Source organism: Serinus canaria, unplaced genomic scaffold, assembly GCF_022539315.1.
Source record: "Serinus canaria isolate serCan28SL12 unplaced genomic scaffold, serCan2020 HiC_scaffold_304, whole genome shotgun sequence".
NCBI classification, from domain to species: domain Eukaryota; kingdom Metazoa; phylum Chordata; class Aves; order Passeriformes; family Fringillidae; genus Serinus; species Serinus canaria.
In genome coordinates, this window is record NW_026108418.1 from 2,149 (window position 1) to 9,970 (window position 7,822).

General features: G+C 59.1%; 1 protein-coding gene across 3 annotated transcripts; it reads left to right on the forward strand.

The window, feature by feature from the left end:
- Positions 1-790: 790 nt before the first annotated feature.
- On the forward strand, positions 791-5,181 carry LOC127061232 (heterogeneous nuclear ribonucleoprotein A1-like). Of its 3 annotated transcripts, none has more exons than XM_050987838.1 (8): positions 791-846; positions 1,513-1,670; positions 2,428-2,490; positions 2,850-2,904; positions 3,008-3,072; positions 3,708-3,770; positions 4,210-4,804; positions 4,836-5,181. In XM_050987838.1, exons 2-8 carry the CDS (start codon positions 1,524-1,526, stop codon positions 5,036-5,038), a joined length of 1,191 nt encoding a protein of 396 aa, XP_050843795.1. In that variant the 5' UTR covers positions 791-846; positions 1,513-1,523; the 3' UTR covers positions 5,039-5,181. The 3 variants fall into 3 exon arrangements, with proteins under 3 accessions (XP_050843795.1, XP_050843794.1, XP_050843796.1); XM_050987837.1 differs by having other exon boundaries at positions 4,210-4,773; positions 4,805-5,181; XM_050987839.1 differs by having other exon boundaries at positions 4,210-5,068.
- The last annotated feature ends 2,641 nt before the right edge of the window (positions 5,182-7,822 follow it).

Genomic DNA, 7,822 nt, shown 5'->3' on the forward strand with positions numbered 1-7,822 from the left:
GTCCTCCCCCCCCACCCCAGGGGTCACCGAGTGTCCCCAAAGAGGGGGGGGGGGGTGACCGGACACACCCGGGTCCTCCCCCACCCCAGGGGTCACCGAGTGTCCCCAAAGGGGGGGGGGGGGGGGGGAGGAACTCCCTTGGGGGGTGGGGTGACCGGAGGGGATACTCGGGTCGTCCCCACCCCCACTCACCCCCCCCGGGGTCACCGAGTGTCCCCAAGGTGGGGGGGAAGGGAGGACCCCGGGTGTCCCCTCCGGTCACCCCTCCCCCATGACACAACCCCCCCCCCCCCAAATGGGGGGAGGAAGGGGTAGTGTCGTCGCCCCCCCCCCCGCGGTTGCCATGGCAACGGGACGAGGGGAGACACCCTGGTTACCTCGGGGGGGGGGGGGAATGTCACCTCGGTTGTCATGGTAACGACAGGAGGTGAGGCGCCCCCCCCCCCAATTCTTGGTTGTAACCCTGGTTACCATGGCAACGACTCGTTGCTATGAGGGGGGGACGACGCACGCGCAGAGGATGTCCCCCAGTTGCCATGGAAACCCCGGTTGCTCGGAAGTGGCCCCGCCCCCGTTGCTATGGGGCGTGGCCACCCTGTTACTAGGGCAAAGCCACGCCCCTAAACGCGTCACCCACAAGCCCCGCCCCCACCCGCGTTTTCCCCGCCCTAAGCCACGCCCCCAGCATTAACCCCGCCCACCGGCTCCTCTCAGCCGTTACCGGCCCCTCCCCGCCTTTCCCCTGCCGCCACTTCCGGTTTCTCCCTCACTTCCGGTGGCGCCGCGGCGGCCGCGCATGCGCGGGGGGAGGCGCGCGCGGAGCGGCCGGGCCGGAGGGAGCGCGGGGTCCGTGAGGGCCGGGGGGCGGCGGGGCCGGGCCCTGAGGGGTCCCGAGGGGTCCCCAGGGGGGAACTGCGCGGGAAGGACCCGGGGAGGGAAAGGGGGAGAGGCCCGGAGGGGCGGGGGTGTGCTGGGGGGGGCTGGGGTTGGGGTGTGAGGGTGAGGGGGGGGGCGCTGCCGTGAGGGGTTGGGGGTCTGAGGGCGGTTAGGGGTGGTGGGGGAGGGGTTTTGGGAGGATTTTGGGGGGGGTTTGGGGTTCTCGAGTGGTTCTGGGGGGCTGGGTGTGGGTGTTGGGGGTTGGGTTTTTGGGTGTCGAGGGTGTCCGGAAGGGATTTTGGGGGGTCTGGGGGTGGTTGGTGTGTGGTGAGAGGGGCCCCAGGAAGGTTTTGGGGGACCCTAGGTGGGGTTTTGGGGGTCTGGGGGTGGCTGGTGTGGGGTAAAAGGGGCCTTGAAAGATTTTGGGGGGTCCTAGGTGGGGTTTCGGGGGTCTGAAATGGGTCTGGGGGTGTTTTGGGGGGGTCCCAGGTGAGGTTGTGAGGTTGGGGTGAGTTTTTGGGGTTCAGTGTGGGATGAAGTAGCTGCAGCCAGGGCAGAATTTGGGGATTTTTGGATATTTTAGGATGATCTTGGGTGGGTTCAGGGGGTCCTAACCCACCCTTTGCCCCCTCCCAGAGCCCCCCAAGATGACGCAGTTCCTGCCCCCCAACCTTTTGGCCCTTTTTGCCCCCCGGGACCCCATCCCTTACCTGCCCCCCCTGGAGAAGTTACCCCATGAGAAGCACCACAACCAACCCTACAGCGGCATCGCGCCCTACATCCGGGAGTTCGAGGTACCCCAAACCCCCCGGGACCCCCTAAACCCTCCCCAAAACCCTCAGGACCCCCTAAACCCTCCCCAGAATCTCCCCAAAACCCCCGGGACCCCCTAAACCCTCCCCAGAATACCCCCGGGACCCCCTAAACCTCCCCAGAATACCCCCAGGAACCCCTAAACCCTCCCCAACAATCCCCCCTAAACCCCCCAGGACCCCCTAAAAACCCACTCCAGAATCTCCCCAAAACCCTCAGACCCCCCAACAACCTCCCCAGAATCTCCCCCAAAACCCCCAGTACCCCCCTAACCCCTACCCTAAACCCTCACCAGAATCTCCCCAGGACCCCCAAAACCCTCCCCAGAATCTCCCCAAAACGCCCAGGACCCCCTAAACCCTCCCCAAAATCTCCCCAAAACCCCCAGGACCCCCAAAACCCTCCCCAGAATCTCCCCAAAACCCCCGGACCCCCCCCCCCCTAAACCCTCCTCAGACCCCCAGAATTCCCCCAAAACCTCACCCCAGAACTCCCTAAAATCCACCCCAGACCCCCAGAATCCTCCCCAGACTCCCCCAGAACTCCCCAAAACAGCCCCAGACCCCCCAAACCCCACCCCAAAACTCCCAAAAGCCGCCCTGGAACCCCTTAATTCTCCCTTTCATCCCCCCAAATCCCCCATAACTCCACCCTGGACCCCCTCCCCACCCCCAAAACCCTCCTGGACCCCCCCCGAACCCCTCCTGGACCCCCCCAAACCCCTCTGTGTCCCCCCAGGACCCCCGCGATGCCCCCCCGCCGACGCGCGCCGAGACGCGCGAGGAGCGCATGGAGCGCAAGGTAGGTCCGGAACCCCCCAAAAAACGGGGGGCAAACCCCCCCAAAAGTGGGTGCAGACCCCTCCAGGGGGGCTCAGCCCCTTCCCCACCAGGCTGGGGGTGCTGGGGGTGTCCCCAAAACCCCACCAAGGGGGTGTTGCCCCCCCCCTTAAATTTCAGCTCGTCCTCAAGGCAGGACTTTGGATCATCCCCCCTGGGGTTTAGGGGATCCTCCTGGGTTGTGCTCCCCCTCCACCACTGGGGTTTTTTGGGGTCCCCATCTGGATTTTGGGGGGCTGTGGGTGGAGCCTGTGGGTTTGGGGACCCCCTGAGGTCACCCCCATTTTTTGGTCACTTTTCCCCTTTTCTTTCCCCCAACAGCGGCGGGAGAAGATCGAGCGAAGGCAGCAGGAGGTGGAGTCCGAGCTCAAACTCTGTAAGTTGGGGAGGGGTCCTGGGGGGCTCCCCTGGGGCTGGGGGGGTCCCCCCTTTTCCTCTGACTCCTCCTGACCCCCCCTCTTTTTCCTCTTTTCCCCCAGGGGACCCTCACAATGACCCCAACGCTCAAGGAGATGCCTTCAAAACCCTGTTTGTGGCCAGAGTGGTGAGTGCTGGGGGGAGAAAATGGGGTCCCCCCAGTTTGGGGGGGACTCACACCCATTTTTGGGGTTTCCCCAGGCCCTTGGGGGTCTCCTCTCAATCTTTGGGGTTCCCCAATCCACGTGGTCCCCCTTAATTGTGGGGTATCCCCCCCAATCCGTGGGATCTCCCATTATCTGTGGTGCTCCCCCCTAATTTGTGGGGTTCCCTTCAATCTTTGGGGTCTTCTCCAGATTTTTGTGGGTTTTCCCAATCTTTGGGATCTTCTCCAGATTTTTGTGGGTTTTCCCAATCTTTGGGGTCTTCTCCAGATTTTTGGGTGTTTTGCCAATCTTTGGGATCTTCTCCAGATTTTTGTGGGTTTTCCCAATCTTTGGGGTCTTCTCCAGATTTTTGTGGGTTTTCCCAATCTTTGGGATCTTCTCCAGATTTTTGTGGGTTTTCCCAATCTTTGGGGTCTTCTCCAGATTTTTGTGGGTTTTCCCAGTCTTTGGGGTCTTCTCCAGATTTTTGTGGGTTTTCCCAATCTTTGGGGTCTTCTCCAGATTTTTGTGGGTTTTCCCAATCTTTGGGATCCCCCAGTTCTTGGGAACCCCCCCCCCCCCAGTTTTGGGGTCACCCCTCCTCGTTTCTCCCCAGAATTACGACACGACGGAGTCGAAGCTGCGCCGGGAATTTGAGGTTTACGGCCCCATCAAGAGGGTGAGTGGGGGGGGGGGGGTCACCCCCAAAAAACGGCCCCCCAAACACCCCGTGCTCTCCAGAGGGGTCACACCTGTCCCCAAATCCACTTTTTGGGGTGTCACACCTGGAGATGTACCTGGAGTACAGCCACCTCTCTGTGACCCCCCAAACATCCCTGTGCCCAGGGGGGGTCACAGCTGTGTCCCCCCCCCCCCCCATTTTTGGGGTCCCTCACCTGTCCCCACCTGTCCCCACCTGTCCCCCACCTGTCCTCACCTGTCCCACCTGTCCCCACCTGTCCCCACCTGTCCCCACCTGTCCCCACCTGTCCCCCACCTGTCCCCACCTGTCCCTCACCTGTCCCCACCTGTCCCCACCTGTCCCCACCTGTCCCTCACCTGTCCCTCACCTGTCCCTCACCTGTCCCTCACCTGTCCCCACCTGTCCCCACCTGCAGATCTACATGGTGTACAACAAGCGCTCGGGGAAGCCTCGTGGCTACGCCTTCATCGAGTACGAGCACGAGCGGGACATGCACTGTGAGTACCCCCAGACCCCCCCCCGGACCCCCAAAATCCCCCAGCCCCCCCCACTCCGCATGTCTGACCCCCCCCCACACACCTGGGGGACCCCGTGGCCCCCCCGGGCCGGGCGCCAGGTAAGTACCGGGGCGGGGCCTGCGGCGACTGGGCGGTGGCCGAGTGAGGCTGCAGGTGGCCAAAGCTGCTGGTGGTCAGGGGTTCAGGTGGCCAAGGCTACCTGTGGGCAAGGTACAGGTGGGCAAGGTACAGGTGGCCAAGGCTACCTGTGGGCAAGGTACAGGTGGCCAAGGCTACCAGTGGTCAAGGTTCAGGTGGTCAAGGATCCAGGTGGTCAAGGCTACTGGTGGCCAAAGCTACCAGTGGTCAAGATTACAGGTGGACAAGATACAGGTGGCCAAGGGTCCAGGTGTACAAGATACAGGTGGCCAAGGCTACTGGTAGCCAAGGGTCCAGGTGGCCCTGGACTACCAGTGGTCAAGGTACAGGTAGCCAAGGCTACCAGTGGTCAAGGTACAGGTGCCCAAGGCTACCAGTGGCCAAGGGCTCAGGTGGCCAAGGCTGCTGGTAGCCAAGGTTACAGGTGGCCCTGGACTAGCAGTGGTCAAGGTACAAGTGGCCAAGGCTACCAGTGGTCAAGGTGACAAGTGGAAAGGGCTCAGGTGGCCAAAGACTATTGGATGGCCAGACTACAGGTGGACAGGGCTACCAGTGGTCAAGGGCACAGGTGGTCAAATTGACAGGTGATCAGGGCTCCACGTGGACACGGCTCCAGGTGGTCCAGTTTAGGTAGCCAAGGCTACCAATGGCCCAGGTAACGAGGCTACAGGTGGCCGAGCTGTAGGTAGGCAGGGCTACAGGTGGCCAAAGCACCGGCCACTGCTCGACTTCAGGTGGTGGCCAAGGCTACAGCCAAGCTGAGGGACAGCTGGTGGCCGAGGTCGTGGCTAGTCAAGGTGCCAGCAGAGCCACAGTCGGTGGCCAAGGCTCCAGGTAGCCAAACTACAGGCAGCCAAGATTGTGGCTGGCCAATGGGATGGTTGACCAAGGCTACTGTTGGGCTACCTACAGGCAACCAAGGCTACTGTTGGCCAACCCGCAGTTAGTCAAGGCTGCCATTGGCCAAGGTTCCAGGTGGCCAAACTACAGCCAACCCTGGTTGGCCAAGGCTCCCATTGGCCAAGGCTTTCATTGGCCAAGGCTCCAGTTGGTCAAGACGCATATGGCCAAGGCTCCCATTGGTTGACCAAGGCTCCAGTTGGTTGGCCAAGTCTCCCATTGGTTGGCCAAGGCTACGGTTGACTAAGGCTCCCATTGGTTGGCCAAGGCTCTCGTTGGCCAAGGCTCCCATTGGTTGGCCAAGGCTTCTGTTGGCCAAGGCTGTGGGTGGAGCTACCATTGGCCAGGTCTCCAGTTGGCCAACCGCCTGTTGGTCAGGGCTACCATTGGCCAACCGCCTGTTGGTCAAACGTCCAGCTGGCCAAGCCTATGGGTAGAGCTCTCATTGGCCAGCCACCCCATTGGTCAACCTTCCATTGGTCAAGCACCCATTGGCCAACTGCCCATTGGTCAAGCGTCCAAGTTGGCCAGCTGGCCAAACCTAATGTGTGGCCCTTCCATCGGTCAACTTTCCATTGGCCAACCTTCTATTGGCCAAGCGTCCAAGTTGGCTGAGCCTATGGGTAGACCTCCAGTTGGTCAGTTTTCCATTGGTCAGCTTTCCATTGGCCAACCACCCATTGGTCGAGCGTCCAAGTTGGCCAGCTGGCCGAGCCTATGGGTAGACCTCCTCTTGGTCAACCTTCCTTTGAGTTGTCCAACCTTCCATAGAGGTTGGCCAGTGTTCCGTTGAGGTTGGCCAACCTTCCATTGAGGTTGGCTAGTGTTCTATTGAGGTTGGCCAACCTTCCATTGAGGTTGTCCAACTTTCCATTGAGGTTGGCTAGTCTTCCATTGAGGTTGGCCAACCTTCCATAGAGGTTGGCCAACGTTCCATTGAGGTTGGCCAGTCTTCCATTGAGGTTGGCCAACCTTCCATTGAGGTTGACCAGTCTTCCATTGAGGTTGGCCAACGCCTGGTTGGCCGAGTCCATCCTGCGGCGGGCGCGTCGTGCCGGCGCCGCTCTCTCTGTGTCTCTCTGTGTCCCTGCACCCCTCGGGGCGGGGGTTCCGGGGGTGTCCCCGTTCCGGGGGTGTCCCAATTCCGGTGTGTCCCAGTTTTGGGAGTGTCCCAATTCCAGTGTGTCCCAGTTTTGGGGTGTCCTCATTCTGGGAGTGTCCCAGTTTTGGGGGTGTCCTGGTTCCAGGGTATCCTGGTTTTGGGGTATCCCCATTCTGGGGTGTCCCCGTTCCGGTGTGTCCTGGTTCCAGGGGTGTCCCCATTCTGGGGGTGTCCCAGTTCTGGGATGTCCCCATTCCAGGGGTGTCCTTGTTCTGGGGTATCCTGTTTTTTGGGGTGTCCCATTTTTGGTGTGTCCCAGTTCTGGTGTGCCCAATTTTTAGGTTATCCCATTTTTGGGGTGTCCTATTTTTAGGGTGTCCCATTTTTGGGGTGTCCCGTTTTTGGTGTGTCCCCATTCCAGGTGTGTCCCTATTCCAGGACAACCTGTTTTTTGGGGTATCCCATTTTTGGGGTGTCCCGGTTCCAGTGCATCCCATTTTTGGTGTATCCCATTTTTAGGGTATCCCATTTTTGGTATATCCCATTTTAGGTTATCCCATTTTCGGGCTGTCCCATTTTTAGGATATCCCATTTTTAGGTTTTCCCATTTTTAGGTTATCCCATTTTAAGGTCTCCCATTTTTGGGGTGTATCCCGTTTTGGGGTATCCCATTTTAGGGCTGTCTCATTTTTGGGGTCTCCCATTTTTGGTGTATCCCATTTTAGGTTATCCCATTTTCGGGGTCGCCCACTTTTGGGATCTCCCATTTTTAGATTATCCCATTTTAGGGTCTCCAATTTTTAGGGTCTCCCATTTTTGGGGTGTATCCCAATTTGGACTGTCCCATTTTAGGGTTATCCCAGTTTAGGGGTCTCCCATTTCGGGCTGTCCCATTTCCGGGGTCTCCCATTTTGGGTTTATCCCATTTTTAGGTTATCCCATTTTTGGGGTCTCCCATTTTTATTTTATCCCATTTTTAGGGTCTCCCATTTTTAGATTATCCCATTTTTGGGTTGTCCCATTTTAGGATTATCCCATTTTAGGGTCTCCAATTTTTAGGAGTTATCCCATTTTAGGGTCTCCCATTTTTGAGGTGTATCCCATTTTGGGGTCTCCCATTTTAGGGTCTCCCATTTCGGGCTGTCCCATTTCCGGGGTCTCCCATTTTAGGATTATCCCATTTTTGGTGTATCCCATTTTTGGTGTATCCCATTTTTGGGGTCTCCAATTTTTAGGGTTATCCTATTTTAGGGATCTCCCATTGTTGGGGTGTATCCCATTTTAGGGTTATCCCATTTTGGGGTTATCCCATTTTAGGGTCTCCAATTTTTAGGGTTATCCCATTTTTGGGGTGTATTCCATTTTTAGGG

What these genes read in the sequence shown, in the direction of transcription:
- LOC127061232 (XM_050987838.1), top strand. Translation starts at nt 1,524, where the DNA reads ATGACGCAGTTCCTGCCCCCCAACCTTTTGGCCCTTTTTGCCCCCCGG. An exon ending in CCCTGTTTGTGGCCAGAGTG is followed by an intron (nt 3,073 to 3,707) that starts GTGAGTGCTGGG and finishes GTTTCTCCCCAG; the next exon opens with AATTACGACACGACGGAGTC. An exon ending in TTTACGGCCCCATCAAGAGG is followed by an intron (nt 3,771 to 4,209) that starts GTGAGTGGGGGG and finishes CCCCACCTGCAG; the next exon opens with ATCTACATGGTGTACAACAA.